This window comes from Giraffa tippelskirchi, chromosome 8, assembly GCF_054371585.1.
Source record: "Giraffa tippelskirchi isolate mGirTip1 chromosome 8, T2T-mGirTip1v1.2.pri, whole genome shotgun sequence".
In the NCBI taxonomy this organism is placed as follows: Eukaryota; Metazoa; Chordata; class Mammalia; order Artiodactyla; family Giraffidae; genus Giraffa; species Giraffa tippelskirchi.
In genome coordinates, this window is record NC_137282.1 from 65,309,654 (window position 1) to 65,330,432 (window position 20,779).

Consider the following 20,779-nt stretch of genomic DNA (forward strand, 5'->3'; position numbering starts at 1 on the left):
TGCAAAGAGAAGCTGTGCTCAGGGCTTGAAAGAATTCCTATTGGGAAAATGATGTCACAGCCCCACAAGGCAATCCACAGCTTCGATGCTATTCCTCCCAAAATGCCAATGCATTTTCGCACCGAACAAAGAATTGCAACAGGGGTTTCGGAAACAGAAAAGAGCCTAAATTGTCAATACAATCCGACGAAAAAGCCCCGATACGGACATCCAAGGTTGTGTGAAAGGAAATTAGACGAGCAAACTAGGATCCTCAGGAGAGTATCGGAGAAGGCGATGGCGACCCACTCCAGTACTCTTGCCTGGAAAGTGCCCTGGACAGAGGAGCCTGGTAGGCTGCAGGCCATGGGGTCGCGCAGAGTCAGACACGACTGAAGTGACTTAGCCGCAGCGGCAGCAGCAGGACAGTATGCTATTGGGAATACAACAACACACACAGATCCAGATCGATGGAATCAAGTTGAGGGTCCAGAAACAAACCCCGGCATCCATGGTCAACTCGTCTCTGACACAGAAGGGGAGAATATCCAAATGGGAACAAGAAAGCCTCTTCAATCAATGTCCATGGGAAAACCAGACAGCTACATCTGAAGAACGCTATTGGTTTTGATCTCACACCACCTCAATATCGGGGAAAACCCTCACCCTAAAGGCTGATGTCATGAGATAGCTAGAAAGAAGCGTAGGTCAAAGGCTCCTTAACATCAGAGTCTCCTTGCCATTTGCTGGGCGGAGGTAGAAATGGGTCTCTTCAAGTAAGGGAAAGAGGGAAACGAAGTACACCAATGGGTTTCCATCCAATGGAACCTCTTCACAACAGAGAAGCTAAGCATTCACAAATGCAAAAGATAGGAAACGGAACATGAGAGACTCCTTGCAAGTGGTGTATCTGAGAAGGGGTTCATATGGAAAGAGACGAAGAATGCACAGCACTCAGATTCCAAGAAACACCACCACCACCCTTGACCCTTCCCCCATGACCAACTCCGACCTAAAGCCTTTCTCTCCCTCTAACCTATCCCTAAAACATAACCCTCATCTAATCATATACATGTGCATTCCTAGCATCCATCCATCCACACACGAGAGAGAAAGAGGAAGACACAGACTGAATCGAGAAAGGAAAAGAGAGGGACACAGCCAGAGAGAGACACGGAACCAAAGAGAGGAAAGGAGTCGATGGCCCAGACTTTTCATCACTCTGTCTCGAAGGTAGAAGCAATGACAGCGCCCATCCACCCCAGAAGGGGGAAAAGGACGGAAGGTTTGGAGAGGAAAAGACAAGAACCCAGGGATCCATTAGAAGCTCAGCCACCCGCAGAAGCCGAGCTGGGACACTTGAACAGAATCTCAATGCAAACAGAGGACCAGAAAGTTGGCTACTCTTTTCTATAAGAGAGGGAGACCTTCGAGTCTTCCTTTCGGTGCTCCAATTTGGATGCGGGGTCTCAAAACAGTCAGGAGGGGGAGTGCCTTTTCCTGGGTTCCACGGCGCATCCAGGCCTCGTTCTGCCCCATTCTGTGCTGTGTCAGCCCTGGATGGAGTCTTTCTTTCTGAAGTCTCAGCGCACAAGCTCCACGTGATATCGGCCCCAGGTGGAAAGGCATGGAGCTGCTCGTAGGCCGCCAGACCTAGGAAACAGATGGGAGAATGACCCCCTCTCTGCAGATGGAGAGACTGGGGAAACCCTGAGGGGCATATGCTTGTCCAGGGCCACACCACTTATGAGAAGAAGGAGCCTGGTCTGAGAGCAGCGGGGTCCTCGGAGCTCAGGCCCTGGCTGCACCCAGGCCTCCCCAGGGCTGTGGGCTGGGCTGTGTGGCTGTCACTGTGCCTGCACATGGCCTAAGGGGGGTGGTCGAGCAGTCAGAAACCCAGAGATTCCCTTGGGAAGTTTTGGGGAAGGGACCTCAGCACGAACCCCAGGAAATGATGTCACCTGCCGGCAACAGAACCCAACAGAACCCGCAACCCGGGTATCCAGGCCTCCAGAGCGGAGAGGAGCCCCCAGCCAGATCACTTGCTGCCAGGATGTTCTGCTGTTTGCCCCTGCCCAGAGCCCGGGGCCGCAGGAGAGCTCACAGGCAGTGTGCGTGGGCACCCTGTCGACGTTGGCTCAGGGCACCCCCGAGAGGCCTCTGGCCCTTTGCCCGGAGAAACAGAAAGGTAACACGGGGAGCCCCAGGCCGGGCCAGGCCACCTCTCCCATGCCACCCGGAAACACCGGGTCCTTTGCCTGTGTGTGTGGATGCGGGTTTCTCGGGGTGTGTCTCCCTCAAGGAAGCCCAGGCGGATGTGGGGTCAGAAGCCTGCGGACAAGTTGTGTCCACACCCCAGGGGAGAGCAGGCTGGGTGGGATGGGGAGAGTGCGGGCAGCGCCGGCCGCCCAGGCTGACCTCACACCCTCAGGTGGGTCTCTTTCCTCCCGGGTGGGGATGTGAGCAGACACACGTCTCTGACCCTTCTGGGAAGAGAAGTTCGAGCAGGCAGAAGCAGCGGCTCCACTGGCCGGGCCCAGCTCGGAAAACTCCCAGCACGGCTGGCTGACGGTCACTGTCGTTGCAGAGCTTCCCACGTGATGAGGCCGAGGACGGGGACACCCCGTCCACCTCCTGGAGGGAGGGGTCGGAGCACCACCCCCCCGCCCGTGAGGCCCAGTGCAGGCTCCAGGTGAGCGTGCCCACGGAGGCATCAGCCCCACCGGGGGCGAAGCGGAGGCGGGGAAGGCCTGCTGCCGAGACACCGCCCAGGATACACCCGGCGGCCCAGTCTGAGGCTGCCACGGAGCTCAGCACACCCGGCTCCGACCCAGAGTCCCGAGAACCCCGGCCTCTGAGGCAGCAGGAGGACCTGGAGCCCAGCACGCCAGAGCACAGAGGTGAGGACGCTGGGGCTGGTGCACGGGAGTGTGTGGGGAGGGGGTGCTGAGCTACACAGGGACGAGTCCCCGAAAGATGCTGCTGGGCCTGCAGCAAGCGCTGGCCTCACACCCCCACCCCCATCTTGCACACTTCAGTCCCAAAAGACATCCGACGCTGGGTATTCTTTGGGAATCTCTTGGAAGCTTTCTGTCCCGGGATACGCACATGCCAAGGCTGGCCTGTGGGTAAACTTTGCTTCTCCCCCAGCTCTAGCACTGGCCTCCAACTGGAACCAGGCTCCACTTCCCAGACCTGTCCCTACAGAGGTGGTGGCTCCAGGTGCAGGACCCAGGAATCCACCGAGGGCAGATGGAGAACCGAGACTTGCCCTCGCAGAGACACCAGGCCAGCTGGGTACTGGCCAGCACACCAGGCAGATCGGATCTCCGTGCCTGCAGGACCCCCAGCTCCAGGCACTGATGTCCCACCCCCTCAGCGAGAACCTCCACTTCCACGTGCACCTGTACCTGCTCGGGCTTTGGCAGGAGAACCCGAGGCAGAGGAGGAGTCACCGCCTCGGCAGGGAGAGCCTGCCCTGGCTCCCGCGCAACACCCAGACGCCGACGATGACTCACCCGCCCCTGCAGGAAGAACGAGCCCCCGCTCTGGACAGAGACCCAGAGCCCTTGCCGGAAACACCACGTCCAGGGCAGCGGTCGGCTCTGCAGCCTCCATCCCTGTCTGCTCACCGTGGACGCCGGCAACTCGTTCTGCCCCCAGGGGACATGGAGTTCCTTTCCCCTGAACTGCTTTGCATTTGGTTTGTTTCCACCTTTCTGGTGATGTTTTATTGTTTGTATGGTTTCGTGTATTTCTGTTGGTTAAGTTGGGATTAGTAAACTTTTTCATCATTGTTGCAATTTGGGAACACTGTTGTGTAACTCTGGTGATACTGTGTTACCATCACCACTTTGTAGTTGCAGACCCCTTCCATCTTTATGCCCCACCCGCCAACAAAGCCTGGATTCAAGGCAAGCACGCCCTGTTCATCCCTCCCCCCCCGATCCTGAACACAATTTCATCTTTTCTTTCTGCATTCCTTCCTATATTCTTGGTGTCCCCAATCAATGCCTCTCAGTGAAATGACTGAAGGAGTTTTTTTCGGACTCTCCACCTACTGTAAGACTCCATTGGAGAGTTCTCATTTTTATGTCCTTTGAAGTAGCCTTTGATAGCTGAAAGGACGGTGTACGTCCTTTCAAGATATCATGTGCCAAACGAAGCCCTTTTGGCAAATGCCATCATTATCTCCAGGCAGGCATTGCTGTTTGAAGGGTGACATCTCAGCCAGAAGGCAGAGGCTGAGCTCCTCTTGTTGCACCAGCTCCCAAAAGAAGCCAAGAAAGGGAGCTGGAACAACAAACCACCCCAACGCCCAGGAAAGCGTTCTTCACGACAGAAGGCTAGAAAATGACCCAACAACCTTGTGGCCCAGAACCCCTCTAGAAAAATCACTGTTCCATAAAAACGAGAAACACATGGGAAGTTCCAAGGAGAGGCAATGCCCATGGCCAGTGTACTTTAGAGACGGCCTGACCGCTCCGGGGAAGACACGCACCGACGGAACCCCTTGGGAAACAGCAGTGATAGTCCTCACCGTCGTAAGGGTTTCCTCTGGGGACAACCTGCCCTGGGCACCACATGAGGGAGCAGACCGGCTTCTCTTCCTCTGCCCCCACACCATTCACTCATGAAGGCAGCTCAGGTGTTCTCATGCCCTGCCTGCCTGCCTGCCTGCCTGGCTCATCCGTGAGCTGTGCCCACCTCCAGGGCAGGACTCCACCTTCTCCTCTCTGTGTACCGTGAATCTGCACACAGTGGGCTTTCAGAACCTTAGGAGACTTGAGCCATTCCCACTCGAGCCAGAACCCTCCCCAGGAAGGAAAACAGCTGTGGAGTCATTTTGGCCCCAGCACTGGTTCCCAAACCCTGGCGGCTCCTACAGCCTCTACGGTGTGAAGAGGGAGGTCCCTTTTGACAGAGCTTTCCGGCTGTCAGATCTAAGCTGTTGTTTCACTGTCAGCTGTGTCTCTTCCGTTGCAGCCAGGTGGGCCACGCTGCTCCAAAGGAGCTCACAAGCTGAGTTGCAAGGGAGGAATTGAGAGGACAGGGATGGCTACAACGTGCTGCAAACTGAGTGAGGGTCCCCACAATCCTCAGCAAAGGTCTGTGGCGTGCAAGTGGGGAGTAGAGGGCCCCCAAGTTCCAAAGGAAGGGAGGTACTCGGGAGCTAAAGCCCTTGGCTGCTGTGGTAGCAGCTGCAGATGGCAGCTCGTCCACAGTGCACTTCGAATGAGGTCATATGAGCGGGACTCGGGAAATGGCTCCGAAATCCAGAGAAAGGGGTCAGGGTATGTGGGAATCCGGCGGGGGTGGGGGGTGGATGAAGGAAGGTGTCCTTCCTCTCTCCAATGCAATTTGGTTTGGTGAGTCTCAAAGCTACCAGATGGCACTTCCCAAGTCAGGCCCCCGCAGGAATCAGGGTGGGCTGCGTGCCTCGGCCCCTGCCACAGGGACAAGCCACACCAGTGGCCTCCCTGAGCTCAAATGGCCGGATCTGGGGGTTCTGTCTGGGTGCACACCTCCTTGCTGTGGCCAAGTTCCCCCCTTCTCTGAGCACCAGCTTCATCCTCTCGAATGAGGACATCGATTGCTACCTTGGCACGTTACTCTCTTCATCCTGTGAAGACTCATTAGGCTTATCCTACAATTACTAGCTGGCCCGAAGAGATATCTCCTGAATCCAGATTAAGCGGGAGTCTCCCAGGCTCATCTGGCATGTCTTCCCTGAAGTCTGCCAAAACCCACACCCTTGCATTTCCAGGGACTCCCCTTAGCCAGCTGGGCAGAAAACCCAGCATGGTTCAAACAAGCTGACAGACAAGCGGGAGAGGACTCACGGGCAGACGGCCTCCCTCAGGTCTCGGGTGGAGCTCTGGGACCACAGCAGCAACGGGCCATCCCAGCCCCTGGGCTCAGCAGTGCCCTCATTCTCAGGCCGGCGGCTCTGCCCTGAGGGGAGCAGGAAGGTCACCAACTGCCGCAGGCGGACCTCAAGCCCCTCCCACTGCTGGAGCCTGACCTCCCCCGGCCCCACCCCTTCCCCTACCCCAGCAGGACGAGAGCTCGTCTTCCCCTGGCTTCCAACGTGAGGCCCGACCCTGGGCCCCGATTGGGCACTGCCCCAGTCCGGAGCCAATCACAGTGGCCAGGGAGGTGGAACGCACCGATTGGCCAGGGCCAGGTCATGTGACCATGCTCCCCAGGAAACTCAAATATTACCAAGATTCCCTAACAAACCAATGAACGAAATTATCCAGTAAAGGCAAACCGTACTTTTTAATGAGGCCAAAGTGACAGAAAAAAAAAAAAGCTTCACAATGAACTGCTCAAGGAAGCTACTAAATAAACTTTCAGAAAAGTTAAGTAGTTTTTTTTTTTTTAATAGGGTGACGGAGAGCTATACCTTTCCCATCTATGTGAATTTAGGTTTAAACTAGATTTCCCTTGGCTATTATATAAGACAAAAAAGCCCACATCACCCCCTTTCACTTCCCCCACCCCCAAAAAGGGTTTTAGTCTATTGAATTTTTGTGTCCTCAGTTGTGTCTGATTCACGGCAACTCACGAACTCTACACAGCCAGGCTCTTCCGTCCATGGAATTCAGGGCAATTTTTTTCTGTCACAGTAAATGCCCACCCTGGGTGATCCAAAGGCAAGGGCTCAGAGGATCCTGAGAGACTAACTCCTTTCAGCTGAGCACAAAGCTGGCTCCTCACTGGGATGCCTGTGGCCTGGGGCTCCCAGAGGGGAGAGCAGCACTCGCCCCACCGTGTGGTCACTGCTGGAAGTGCAGGCTGCTCCTCACTCCCCCTTGACAGTGTCCCTGAGGGCAGAACAGTGTGAATCTACTCAAGATGGAAACGCAAACTCCGATGCAACCGAACTTCCCACAAGGTCTCCAAAACCACTCAGGAAGAGGGAATTGGAAACTGCAGGGCATGACATGAATGCAGATGGAGACTTGACACTTTACATCGAGTTCACTTCCAGTTATCCCTAGACAAAGTTTCCATGAAAACTTGTCACAAATCTAGAAGAACAATGAGCAGAAACCGGACACGTGCTTTGAGTCTTCACACACAAAACTAAAAGGCAGTCCACAAAACAACCCAGAGAATACAGTGGACTTTGCAAAATCAAAGATATCTACTGTGGGAAAGACCTCATGACAAAAGCAAAAGACAGGTCATACATCGCGAGATGAATGAGTGGAAACACAAAGCTTCTCAAGGATGTGTCTCCAAACAGACAAAGAACACCAACACAACAAGCCTGTGAAAACTAGGGAAAGGTCTGAAGGGACACCAGACTGAGGAAGACACACACAGAGTATCCCGGATGATGTCCAGCACAGAGGGCCTGAAGAAACAACAGTCTAGTTGCACTCCCTCGGGCCTGTGTGACCCTGGATGAGGCCTCTGTTTCCCGGTGGCTCTGAGAGATGGACAGGGAGGAAGGGGAAGAGAAATCACTTGCATTTCTAATACTCACAGCAAAGTCTTCCAATGAGAAGGGAATTATCACCCCCACTGACAATGCCATTCACTGAAGTGATACCCACGAGTCCATCTAACCCAGAAGGGAAGGAAGGACCTGTTCTCACAAAACGGTGAGAGATGGAAGAAGGAAGATCAAGCCCACACCAATCGCTGCAAAGAGAAGCTGTGCTCAGGGCTTGAAAGAATTCCTATTGGGAAAATGATGTCACAGCCCCACAAGGCAATCCACAGCTTCGATGCTATTCCTCCCAAAATGCCAATGCATTTTCGCACCGAACAAAGAATTGCAACAGGGGTTTCGGAAACAGAAAAGAGCCTAAATTGTCAATACAATCCGACGAAAAAGCCCCGATACGGACATCCAAGGTTGTGTGAAAGGAAATTAGACGAGCAAACTAGGATCCTCAGGAGAGTATCGGAGAAGGCGATGGCGACCCACTCCAGTACTCTTGCCTGGAAAGTGCCCTGGACAGAGGAGCCTGGTAGGCTGCAGGCCATGGGGTCGCGCAGAGTCAGACACGACTGAAGTGACTTAGCCGCAGCGGCAGCAGCAGGACAGTATGCTATTGGGAATACAACAACACACACAGATCCAGATCGATGGAATCAAGTTGAGGGTCCAGAAACAAACCCCGGCATCCATGGTCAACTCGTCTCTGACACAGAAGGGGAGAATATCCAAATGGGAACAAGAAAGCCTCTTCAATCAATGTCCATGGGAAAACCAGACAGCTACATCTGAAGAACGCTATTGGTTTTGATCTCACACCACCTCAATATCGGGGAAAACCCTCACCCTAAAGGCTGATGTCATGAGATAGCTAGAAAGAAGCGTAGGTCAAAGGCTCCTTAACATCAGAGTCTCCTTGCCATTTGCTGGGCGGAGGTAGAAATGGGTCTCTTCAAGTAAGGGAAAGAGGGAAACGAAGTACACCAATGGGTTTCCATCCAATGGAACCTCTTCACAACAGAGAAGCTAAGCATTCACAAATGCAAAAGATAGGAAACGGAACATGAGAGACTCCTTGCAAGTGGTGTATCTGAGAAGGGGTTCATATGGAAAGAGACGAAGAATGCACAGCACTCAGATTCCAAGAAACACCACCACCACCCTTGACCCTTCCCCCATGACCAACTCCGACCTAAAGCCTTTCTCTCCCTCTAACCTATCCCTAAAACATAACCCTCATCTAATCATATACATGTGCATTCCTAGCATCCATCCATCCACACACGAGAGAGAAAGAGGAAGACACAGACTGAATCGAGAAAGGAAAAGAGAGGGACACAGCCAGAGAGAGACACGGAACCAAAGAGAGGAAAGGAGTCGATGGCCCAGACTTTTCATCACTCTGTCTCGAAGGTAGAAGCAATGACAGCGCCCATCCACCCCAGAAGGGGGAAAAGGACGGAAGGTTTGGAGAGGAAAAGACAAGAACCCAGGGATCCATTAGAAGCTCAGCCACCCGCAGAAGCCGAGCTGGGACACTTGAACAGAATCTCAATGCAAACAGAGGACCAGAAAGTTGGCTACTCTTTTCTATAAGAGAGGGAGACCTTCGAGTCTTCCTTTCGGTGCTCCAATTTGGATGCGGGGTCTCAAAACAGTCAGGAGGGGGAGTGCCTTTTCCTGGGTTCCACGGCGCATCCAGGCCTCGTTCTGCCCCATTCTGTGCTGTGTCAGCCCTGGATGGAGTCTTTCTTTCTGAAGTCTCAGCGCACAAGCTCCACGTGATATCGGCCCCAGGTGGAAAGGCATGGAGCTGCTCGTAGGCCGCCAGACCTAGGAAACAGATGGGAGAATGACCCCCTCTCTGCAGATGGAGAGACTGGGGAAACCCTGAGGGGCATATGCTTGTCCAGGGCCACACCACTTATGAGAAGAAGGAGCCTGGTCTGAGAGCAGCAGGGTCCTCGGAGCTCAGGCCCTGGCTGCACCCAGGCCTCCCCAGGGCTGTGGGCTGGGCTGTGTGGCTGTCACTGTGCCTGCACATGGCCTAAGGGGGGTGGTCGAGCAGTCAGAAACCCAGAGATTCCCTTGGGAAGTTTTGGGGAAGGGACCTCAGCACGAACCCCAGGAAATGATGTCACCTGCCGGCAACAGAACCCAACAGAACCCGCAACCCGGGTATCCAGGCCTCCAGAGCGGAGAGGAGCCCCCAGCCAGATCACTTGCTGCCAGGATGTTCTGCTGTTTGCCCCTGCCCAGAGCCCGGGGCCGCAGGAGAGCTCACAGGCAGTGTGCGTGGGCACCCTGTCGACGTTGGCTCAGGGCACCCCCGAGAGGCCTCTGGCCCTTTGCCCGGAGAAACAGAAAGGTAACACGGGGAGCCCCAGGCCGGGCCAGGCCACCTCTCCCATGCCACCCGGAAACACCGGGTCCTTTGCCTGTGTGTGTGGATGCGGGTTTCTCGGGGTGTGTCTCCCTCAAGGAAGCCCAGGCGGATGTGGGGTCAGAAGCCTGCGGACAAGTTGTGTCCACACCCCAGGGGAGAGCAGGCTGGGTGGGATGGGGAGAGTGCGGGCAGCGCCGGCCGCCCAGGCTGACCTCACACCCTCAGGTGGGTCTCTTTCCTCCCGGGTGGGGATGTGAGCAGACACACGTCTCTGACCCTTCTGGGAAGAGAAGTTCGAGCAGGCAGAAGCAGCGGCTCCACTGGCCGGGCCCAGCTCGGAAAACTCCCAGCACGGCTGGCTGACGGTCACTGTCGTTGCAGAGCTTCCCACGTGATGAGGCCGAGGACGGGGACACCCCGTCCACCTCCTGGAGGGAGGGGTCGGAGCACCACCCCCCCGCCCGTGAGGCCCAGTGCAGGCTCCAGGTGAGCGTGCCCACGGAGGCATCAGCCCCACCGGGGGCGAAGCGGAGGCGGGGAAGGCCTGCTGCCGAGACACCGCCCAGGATACACCCGGCGGCCCAGTCTGAGGCTGCCACGGAGCTCAGCACACCCGGCTCCGACCCAGAGTCCCGAGAACCCCGGCCTCTGAGGCAGCAGGAGGACCTGGAGCCCAGCACGCCAGAGCACAGAGGTGAGGACGCTGGGGCTGGTGCACGGGAGTGTGTGGGGAGGGGGTGCTGAGCTACACAGGGACGAGTCCCCGAAAGATGCTGCTGGGCCTGCAGCAAGCGCTGGCCTCACACCCCCACCCCCATCTTGCACACTTCAGTCCCAAAAGACATCCGACGCTGGGTATTCTTTGGGAATCTCTTGGAAGCTTTCTGTCCCGGGATACGCACATGCCAAGGCTGGCCTGTGGGTAAACTTTGCTTCTCCCCCAGCTCTAGCACTGGCCTCCAACTGGAACCAGGCTCCACTTCCCAGACCTGTCCCTACAGAGGTGGTGGCTCCAGGTGCAGGACCCAGGAATCCACCGAGGGCAGATGGAGAACCGAGACTTGCCCTCGCAGAGACACCAGGCCAGCTGGGTACTGGCCAGCACACCAGGCAGATCGGATCTCCGTGCCTGCAGGACCCCCAGCTCCAGGCACTGATGTCCCACCCCCTCAGCGAGAACCTCCACTTCCACGTGCACCTGTACCTGCTCGGGCTTTGGCAGGAGAACCCGAGGCAGAGGAGGAGTCACCGCCTCGGCAGGGAGAGCCTGCCCTGGCTCCCGCGCAACACCCAGACGCCGACGATGACTCACCCGCCCCTGCAGGAAGAACGAGCCCCCGCTCTGGACAGAGACCCAGAGCCCTTGCCGGAAACACCACGTCCAGGGCAGCGGTCGGCTCTGCAGCCTCCATCCCTGTCTGCTCACCGTGGACGCCGGCAACTCGTTCTGCCCCCAGGGGACATGGAGTTCCTTTCCCCTGAACTGCTTTGCATTTGGTTTGTTTCCACCTTTCTGGTGATGTTTTATTGTTTGTATGGTTTCGTGTATTTCGGTTGGTTAAGTTGGGATTAGTAAACTTTTTCATCATTGTTGCAATTTGGGAACACTGTTGTGTAACTCTGGTGATACTGTGTTACCATCACCACTTTGTAGTTGCAGACCCCTTCCATCTTTATGCCCCACCCGCCAACAAAGCCTGGATTCAAGGCAAGCACGCCCTGTTCATCCCTCCCCCCCCGATCCTGAACACAATTTCATCTTTTCTTTCTGCATTCCTTCCTATATTCTTGGTGTCCCCAATCAATGCCTCTCAGTGAAATGACTGAAGGAGTTTTTTTCGGACTCTCCACCTACTGTAAGACTCCATTGGAGAGTTCTCATTTTTATGTCCTTTGAAGTAGCCTTTGATAGCTGAAAGGACGGTGTACGTCCTTTCAAGATATCATGTGCCAAACGAAGCCCTTTTGGCAAATGCCATCATTATCTCCAGGCAGGCATTGCTGTTTGAAGGGTGACATCTCAGCCAGAAGGCAGAGGCTGAGCTCCTCTTGTTGCACCAGCTCCCAAAAGAAGCCAAGAAAGGGAGCTGGAACAACAAACCACCCCAACGCCCAGGAAAGCGTTCTTCACGACAGAAGGCTAGAAAATGACCCAACAACCTTGTGGCCCAGAACCCCTCTAGAAAAATCACTGTTCCATAAAAACGAGAAACACATGGGAAGTTCCAAGGAGAGGCAATGCCCATGGCCGGTGTACTTTAGAGACGGCCTGACCGCTCCGGGGAAGACACGCACCGACGGAACCCCTTGGGAAACAGCAGTGATAGTCCTCACCGTCGTAAGGGTTTCCTCTGGGGACAACCTGCCCTGGGCACCACATGAGGGAGCAGACCGGCTTCTCTTCCTCTGCCCCCACACCATTCACTCATGAAGGCAGCTCAGGTGTTCTCATGCCCTGCCTGCCTGCCTGCCTGCCTGGCTCATCCGTGAGCTGTGCCCACCTCCAGGGCAGGACTCCACCTTCTCCTCTCTGTGTACCGTGAATCTGCACACAGTGGGCTTTCAGAACCTTAGGAGACTTGAGCCATTCCCACTCGAGCCAGAACCCTCCCCAGGAAGGAAAACAGCTGTGGAGTCATTTTGGCCCCAGCACTGGTTCCCAAACCCTGGCGGCTCCTACAGCCTCTACGGTGTGAAGAGGGAGGTCCCTTTTGACAGAGCTTTCCGGCTGTCAGATCTAAGCTGTTGTTTCACTGTCAGCTGTGTCTCTTCCGTTGCAGCCAGGTGGGCCACGCTGCTCCAAAGGAGCTCACAAGCTGAGTTGCAAGGGAGGAATTGAGAGGACAGGGATGGCTAAAACGTGCTGCAAACTGAGTGAGGGTCCCCACAATCCTCAGCAAAGGTCTGTGGCGTGCAAGTGGGGAGTAGAGGGCCCCCAAGTTCCAAAGGAAGGGAGGTACTTGGGAGCTAAAGCCCTTGGCTGCTGTGGTAGCAGCTGCAGATGGCAGCTCGTCCACAGTGCACTTCGAATGAGGTCATATGAGCGGGACTCGGGAAATGGCTCCGAAATCCAGAGAAAGGGGTCAGGGTATGTGGGAATCCGGCGGGGGTGGGGGATGGATGAAGGAAGGTGTCCTTCCTCTCTCCAATGCAATTTGGTTTGGTGAGTCTCAAAGCTACCAGATGGCACTTCCCAAGTCAGGCCCCCGCAGGAATCAGGGTGGGCTGCGTGCCTCGGCCCCTGCCACAGGGACAAGCCACACCAGTGGCCTCCCTGAGCTCAAATGGCCGGATCTGGGGGTTCTGTCTGGGTGCACACCTCCTTGCTGTGGCCAAGTTCCCCCCTTCTCTGAGCACCAGCTTCATCCTCTCGAATGAGGACATCGATTGCTACCTTGGCACGTTACTCTCTTCATCCTGTGAAGACTCATTAGGCTTATCCTACAATTACTAGCTGGCCCGAAGAGATATCTCCTGAATCCAGATTAAGCGGGAGTCTCCCAGGCTCATCTGGCATGTCTTCCCTGAAGTCTGCCAAAACCCACACCCTTGCATTTCCAGGGACTCCCCTTAGCCAGCTGGGCAGAAAACCCAGCATGGTTCAAACAAGCTGACAGACAAGCGGGAGAGGACTCACGGGCAGACGGCCTCCCTCAGGTCTCGGGTGGAGCTCTGGGACCACAGCAGCAACGGGCCATCCCAGCCCCTGGGCTCAGCAGTGCCCTCATTCTCAGGCCGGCGGCTCTGCCCTGAGGGGAGCAGGAAGGTCACCAACTGCCGCAGGCGGACCTCAAGCCCCTCCCACTGCTGGAGCCTGACCTCCCCCGGCCCCACCCCTTCCCCTACCCCAGCAGGACGAGAGCTCGTCTTCCCCTGGCTTCCAACGTGAGGCCCGACCCTGGGCCCCGATTGGGCACTGCCCCAGTCCGGAGCCAATCACAGTGGCCAGGGAGGTGGAACGCACCGATTGGCCAGGGCCAGGTCATGTGACCATGCTCCCCAGGAAACTCAAATATTACCAAGATTCCCTAACAAACCAATGAACGAAATTATCCAGTAAAGGCAAACCGTACTTTTTAATGAGGCCAAAGTGACAGAAAAAAAAAAAAAGCTTCACAATGAACTGCTCAAGGAAGCTACTAAATAAACTTTCAGAAAAGTTAAGTAGTTTTTTTTTTTTTAATAGGGTGACGGAAAGCTATACCTTTCCCATCTATGTGAATTTAGGTTTAAACTAGATTTCCCTTGGCTATTATATAAGACAAAAAAACCCACATCACCCCCTTTCACTTCCCCCACCCCCAAAAAGGGTTTTAGTCTATTGAATTTTTGTGTCCTCAGTTGTGTCTGATTCACGGCAACTCACGAACTCTACACAGCCAGGCTCTTCCGTCCATGGAATTCAGGGCAATTTTTTTCTGTCACAGTAAATGCCCACCCTGGGTGATCCAAAGGCAAGGGCTCAGAGGCTCCTGAGAGACTAACTCCTTTCAGCTGAGCACAGAGCTGGCTCCTCACTGGGATGCCTGTGGCCTGGGGCTCCCAGAGGGGAGAGCAGCACTCGCCCCACCGTGTGGTCACTGCTGGAAGTGCAGGCTGCTCCTCACTCCCCCTTGACAGTGTCCCTGAGGGCAGAACAGTGTGAATCTACTCAAGGTGGAAACGCAAACTCCGATGCAACCAAACTTCCCACAAGGTCTCCAAAACCACTCAGGAACAGGGAATTGGAAACTGCAGGGCATGACATGAATGGAGATGGAGACTTGACACCTTACACCGAGTTCACTTCCAGTTATCCCTAGACAAAGTTTCCATGAAAACTTGTCACAAATCTAGAAGAACAATGAGCAGAAACCGGACACGTGCTTTGAGTCTTCACACACAAAACAAAAAGGCAGCCCACAAAACAACCCAGAGAATACAGTGGACTTTGCAAAATCAAAGATATCTACTGTGGGAAAGACCTCATTACAAAAGCAAAAGACAGGTCATACATCGCGAGACGAATGAGTGGAAACACAAAGCTTCTCAAGGATGTGTCTCCAAACAGACAAAGAACAGCAACACGACAAGCCTGTGAAAACTAGGGAAAGGTCTGAAGGGACAGCAGACTGAGGAAGACACACACAGAGTATCCCGGATGATGTCCAGCACAGAGGGCCTGAAGAAACAACAGTCTAGTTGCACTCCCTCAGGCCTGTGTGACCCTGGATGAGGCCTCTGTTTCCCGGTGGCTCTGAGAGATGGACAGGGAGGAAGGGGAAGAGAAATCACTTGCATTTCTAATACTCACAGCAAAGTCTTCCAATGAGAAGGGAATTATCACCCCCACTGACAATGCCATTCACTGAAGTGATACCCACGAGTCCATCTAACCCAGAAGGGAAGGAAGGACCTGTTCTCACAAAACGGCGAGAGATGGAAGAAGGAAGATCAAGCCCACACCAATCGCTGCAAAGAGAAGCTGTGCTCAGGGCTTGAAAGAATTCCTATTGGGAAAATGATGTCACAGCCCCACAAGGCAATCCACAGCTTCGATGCTATTCCTCCCAAAATGCCAATGCATTTTGGCACCGAACAAAGAATTGCAACAGGGGTTTCGGAAACAGAAAAGAGCCTAAATTGTCAATACAATCCGACGAAAAAGCCCCGATACGGACATCCAAGGTTGTGTGAAAGGAAATTAGACGAGCAAACTAGGATCCTCAGGAGAGTATCAGAGAAGGCGATGGCGACCCACTCCAGTACTCTTGCCTGGAAAGTGCCCTGGACAGAGGAGCCTGGTAGGCTGCAGGCCATGGGGTCGCGCAGAGTCAGACACGACTGAAGTGACTTAGCCGCAGCGGCAGCAGCAGGACAGTATGCTATTGGGAATACAACAACACACACAGATCCAGATCGATGGAATAAAGTTGAGGGTCCAGAAACAAACCCCGGCATCCATGGTCAACTCGTCTCTGACACAGAAGGGGAGAATATCCAAATGGGAACAAGAAAGCCTCTTCAATCAATGTCCATGGGAAAACCAGACAGCTACATCTGAAGAACGCTATTGGTTTTGATCTCACACCACCTCAATATCGGGGAAAACCCTCACCCTAAAGGCTGATGTCATGAGATAGCTAGAAAGAAGCGTAGGTCAAAGGCTCCTTAACATCAGAGTCTCCTTGCCATTTGCTGGGCGGAGGTAGAAATGGGTCTCTTCAAGTAAGGGAAAGAGGGAAACGAAGTACACCAATGGGTTTCCATCCAATGGAACCTCTTCACAACAGAGAAGCTAAGCATTCACAAATGCAAAAGATAGGAAACGGAACATGAGAGACTCCTTGCAAGTGGTGTATCTGAGAAGGGGTTCATATGGAAAGAGACGAAGAATGCACAGCACTCAGATTCCAAGAAACACCACCACCACCCTTGACCCTTCCCCCATGACCAACTCCGACCTAAAGCCTTTCTCTCCCTCTAACCTATCCCTAAAACATAACCCTCATCTAATCATATACATGTGCATTCCTAGCATCCATCCATCCACACACGAGAGAGAAAGAGGAAGACACAGACTGAATCGAGAAAGGAAAAGAGAGGGACACAGCCAGAGAGAGACACGGAACCAAAGAGAGGAAAGGAGTCGATGGCCCAGACTTTTCATCACTCTGTCTCGAAGGTAGAAGCAATGACTGCGCCCATCCACCCCAGAAGGGGGAAAAGGACGGAAGGTTTGGAGAGGAAAAGACAAGAACCCAGGGATCCATTAGAAGCTCAGCCAACCGCATAAGCCGAGCTGGGACACTTGAACAGAATCTCAATGCAAACAGAGGACCAGAAAGTTGGCTACTCTTTTCTATAAGAGAGGGAGACCTTCGAGTCTTCCTTTCGGTGCTCCAATTTGGATGCGGGGTCTCAAAACAGTCAGGAGGGGGAGTGCCTTTTCCTGGGTTCCACGGCACATCCAGGCCTCGTTCTGCCCCATTCTGTGCTGTGTCAGCCCTGGATGGAGTCTTTCTTTCTGAAGTCTCAGCGCACAAGCTCCACGTGATATCGGCCCCAGGTGGAAAGGCATGGAGCTGCTCGTAGGCCGCCAGACCTAGGAAACAGATGGGAGAATGACCCCCTCTCTGCAGATGGAGAGACTGGGGAAACCCTGAGGGGCATATGCTTGTCCAGGGCCACACCACTTATGAGAAGAAGGAGCCTGGTCTGAGAGCAGCGGGGTCCTCGGAGCTCAGGCCCTGGCTGCACCCAGGCCTCCCCAGGGCTGTGGGCTGGGCTGTGTGGCTGTCACTGTGCCTGCACATGGCCTAAGGGGGGTGGTCGAGCAGTCAGAAACCCAGAGATTCCCTTGGGAAGTTTTGGGGAAGGGACCTCAGCACGAACCCCAGGAAATGATGTCACCTGCCGGCAACAGAACCCAACAGAACCCGCAACCCGGGTATCCAGGCCTCCAGAGCGGAGAGGAGCCCCCAGCCAGATCACTTGCTGCCAGGATGTTCTGCTGTTTGCCCCTGCCCAGAGCCCGGGGCCGCAGGAGAGCTCACAGGCAGTGTGCGTGGGCACCCTGTCGACGTTGGCTCAGGGCACCCCCGAGAGGCCTCTGGCCCTTTGCCCGGAGAAACAGAAAGGTAACACGGGGAGCCCCAGGCCGGGCCAGGCCACCTCTCCCATGCCACCCGGAAACACCGGGTCCTTTGCCTGTGTGTGTGGATGCGGGTTTCTCGGGGTGTGTCTCCCTCAAGGAAGCCCAGGCGGATGTGGGGTCAGAAGCCTGCGGACAAGTTGTGTCCACACCCCAGGGGAGAGCAGGCTGGGTGGGATGGGGAGAGTGCGGGCAGCGCCGGCCGCCCAGGCTGACCTCACACCCTCAGGTGGGTCTCTTTCCTCCCGGGTGGGGATGTGAGCAGACACACGTCTCTGACCCTTCTGGGAAGAGAAGTTCGAGCAGGCAGAAGCAGCGGCTCCACTGGCCGGGCCCAGCTCGGAAAACTCCCAGCACGGCTGGCTGACGGTCACTGTCGTTGCAGAGCTTCCCACGTGATGAGGCCGAGGACGGGGACACCCCGTCCACCTCCTGGAGGGAGGGGTCGGAGCACCACCCCCCCGCCCGTGAGGCCCAGTGCAGGCTCCAGGTGAGCGTGCCCACGGAGGCATCAGCCCCACCGGGGGCGAAGCGGAGGCGGGGAAGGCCTGCTGCCGAGACACCGCCCAGGATACACCCGGCGGCCCAGTCTGAGGCTGCCACGGAGCTCAGCACACCCGGCTCCGACCCAGAGTCCCGAGAACCCCGGCCTCTGAGGCAGCAGGAGGACCTGGAGCCCAGCACGCCAGAGCACAGAGGTGAGGACGCTGGGGCTGGTGCACGGGAGTGTGTGGGGAGGGGGTGCTGAGCTACACAGGGACGAGTCCCCGAAAGATGCTGCTGGGCCTGCAGCAAGCGCTGGCCTCACACCCCCACCCCCATCTTGCACACTTCAGTCCCAAAAGACATCCGACGCTGGGTATTCTTTGGGAATCTCTTGGAAGCTTTCTGTCCCGGGATACGCACATGCCAAGGCTGGCCTGTGGGTAAACTTTGCTTCTCCCCCAGCTCTAGCACTGGCCTCCAACTGGAACCAGGCTCCACTTCCCAGACCTGTCCCTACAGAGGTGGTGGCTCCAGGTGCAGGACCCAGGAATCCACCGAGGGCAGATGGAGAACCGAGACTTGCCCTCGCAGAGACACCAGGCCAGCTGGGTACTGGCCAGCACACCAGGCAGATCGGATCTCCGTGCCTGCAGGACCCCCAGCTCCAGGCACTGATGTCCCACCCCCTCAGCGAGAACCTCCACTTCCACGTGCACCTGTACCTGCTCGGGCTTTGGCAGGAGAACCCGAGGCAGAGGAGGAGTCACCGCCTCGGCAGGGAGAGCCTGCCCTGGCTCCCGCGCAACACCCAGACGCCGACGATGACTCACCCGCCCCTGCAGGAAGAACGAGCCCCCGCTCTGGACAGAGACCCAGAGCCCTTGCCGGAAACACCACGTCCAGGGCAGCGGTCGGCTCTGCAGCCTCCATCCCTGTCTGCTCACCGTGGACGCCGGCAACTCGTTCTGCCCCCAGGGGACATGGAGTTCCTTTCCCCTGAACTGCTTTGCATTTGGTTTGTTTCCACCTTTCTGGTGATGTTTTATTGTTTGTATGGTTTCGTGTATTTCGGTTGGTTAAGTTGGGATTAGTAAACTTTTTCATCATTGTTGCAATTTGGGAACACTGTTGTGTAACTCTGGTGATACTGTGTTACCATCACCACTTTGTAGTTGCAGACCCCTTCCATCTTTATGCCCCACCCGCCAACAAAGCCTGGATTCAAGGCAAGCACGCCCTGTTCATCCCTCCCCCCCCGATCCTGAACACAATTTCATCTTTTCTTTCTGCATTCCTTCCTATATTCTTGGTGTCCCCAATCAATGCCTCTCAGTGAAATGACTGAAGGAGTTTTTTTCGGACTCTCCACCTACTGTAAGACTCCATTGGAGAGTTCTCATTTTTATGTCCTTTGAAGTAGCCTTTGATAGCTGAAAGGACGGTGTACGTCCTTTCAAGATATCATGTGCCAAACGAAGCCCTTTTGGCAAATGCCATCATTATCTCCAGGCAGGCATTGCTGTTTGAAGGGTGACATCTCAGCCAGAAGGCAGAGGCTGAGCTCCTCTTGTTGCACCAGCTCCCAAAAGAAGCCAAGAAAGGGAGCTGGAACAACAAACCACCCCAACGCCCAGGAAAGCGTTCTTCACGACAGAAGGCTAGAAAATGACCCAACAACCTTGTGGCCCAGAACCCCTCTAGAAAAATCACTGTTCCATAAAAACGAGAAACACATGGGAAGTTCCAAGGAGAGGCAATGCCCATGGCCGGTGTACTTTAGAGACGGCCTGACCGCTCCGGGGAAGACACGCACCGACGGAACCCCTTGGGAAACAGCAGTGATAGTCCTCACCGTCGTAAGGGTTTCCTCTGGGGACAACCTGCCCTGGGCACCACATGAGGGAGCAGACCGGCTTCTCTTCCTCTGCCCCCACACCATTCACTCATGAAGGCAGCTCAGGTGTTCTCATGCCCTGCCTGCCTGCCTGCCTGCCTGGCTCATCCGTGAGCTGTGCCCACCTCCAGGGCAGGACTCCACCTTCTCCTCTCTGTGTACCGTGAATCTGCACACAGTGGGCTTTCAGAACCTTAGGAGACTTGAGCCATTCCCACTCGAGCCAGAACCCTCCCCAGGAAGGAAAACAGCTGTGGAGTCATTTTGGCCCCAGCACTGGTTCCCAAACCCTGGCGGCTCCTACAGCCTCTACGGTGTGAAGAGGGAGGTCCCTTTTGACAGAGCTTTCCGGCTGTCAGATCTAAGCTGTTGTTTCACTGTCAGCTGTGTCTCTTCCGTTGCAGCCAGGTGGGCCACGCTGCTCCAAAGGAGCTCACAAGCTGAGTTGCAAGGGAGGAATTGAGAGGACAGGGATGGCTAAAACGTGCTGCAAACTGAGTGAGGGTCCCCACAATCCTCAGCAAAGGTCTGTGGCGTGCAAGTGGGGAGTAGAGGGCCCCCAAGTTCCAAAGGAAGGGAGGTACTTGGGAGCTAAAGCCCTTGGCTGCTGTGGTAGCAGCTGCAGATGGCAGCTCGTCCACAGTGCACTTCGAATGAGGTCATATGAGCGGGACTCGGGAAATGGCTCCGAAATCCAGAGAAAGGGGTCAGGGTATGTGGGAATCCGGCGGGGGTGGGGGATGGATGAAGGAAGGTGTCCTTCCTCTCTCCAATGCAATTTGGTTTGGTGAGTCTCAAAGCTACCAGATGGCACTTCCCAAGTCAGGCCCCCGCAGGAATCAGGGTGGGCTGCGTGCCTCGGCCCCTGCCACAGGGACAAGCCACACCAGTGGCCTCCCTGAGCTCAAATGGCCGGATCTGGGGGTTCTGTCTGGGTGCACACCT

The 20,779-nt window shown here is 55.4% G+C and overlaps 1 protein-coding gene and 1 long non-coding RNA gene across 2 annotated transcripts in view; one reads left to right on the forward strand and one right to left on the reverse strand.

Moving 5' to 3' along the window:
• The window catches only part of LOC145517948 (uncharacterized), a 91,365-nt gene extending 77,795 nt beyond the window's left edge, over positions 1 to 13,570 (reverse strand). The window contains exons 1-4 of the long non-coding RNA XR_014062434.1: positions 13,459 to 13,570; positions 9,043 to 9,268; positions 5,823 to 5,934; positions 1,407 to 1,632 (exon numbers count right to left, since the gene is read on the reverse strand). This is a non-coding gene — a long non-coding RNA (uncharacterized LOC145517948). The remainder of the gene's footprint in view (positions 1 to 1,406; positions 1,633 to 5,822; positions 5,935 to 9,042; positions 9,269 to 13,458) is intronic.
• On the forward strand, positions 1,998 to 3,782 carry LOC145517945 (uncharacterized). The gene is made up of 3 exons (XM_081521286.1): positions 1,998 to 2,167; positions 2,567 to 2,879; positions 3,130 to 3,782. The coding sequence occupies exons 1-3, from the start codon at positions 2,033 to 2,035 to the stop codon at positions 3,756 to 3,758; spliced, it is 1,077 nt and encodes a 358-aa protein (XP_081377412.1). The 5' UTR covers positions 1,998 to 2,032; the 3' UTR covers positions 3,759 to 3,782.
• Positions 13,571 to 20,779: the final 7,209 nt, after the last annotated feature.

What these genes read in the sequence shown, in the direction of transcription:
- LOC145517945 (XM_081521286.1), top strand. Translation starts at nt 2,033, where the DNA reads ATGTTCTGCTGTTTGCCCCTGCCCAGAGCCCGGGGCCGCAGGAGAGCT. An exon ending in TTGCCCGGAGAAACAGAAAG is followed by an intron (nt 2,168 to 2,566) that starts GTAACACGGGGA and finishes CTGTCGTTGCAG; the next exon opens with AGCTTCCCACGTGATGAGGC. An exon ending in CAGCACGCCAGAGCACAGAG is followed by an intron (nt 2,880 to 3,129) that starts GTGAGGACGCTG and finishes CTTCTCCCCCAG; the next exon opens with CTCTAGCACTGGCCTCCAAC.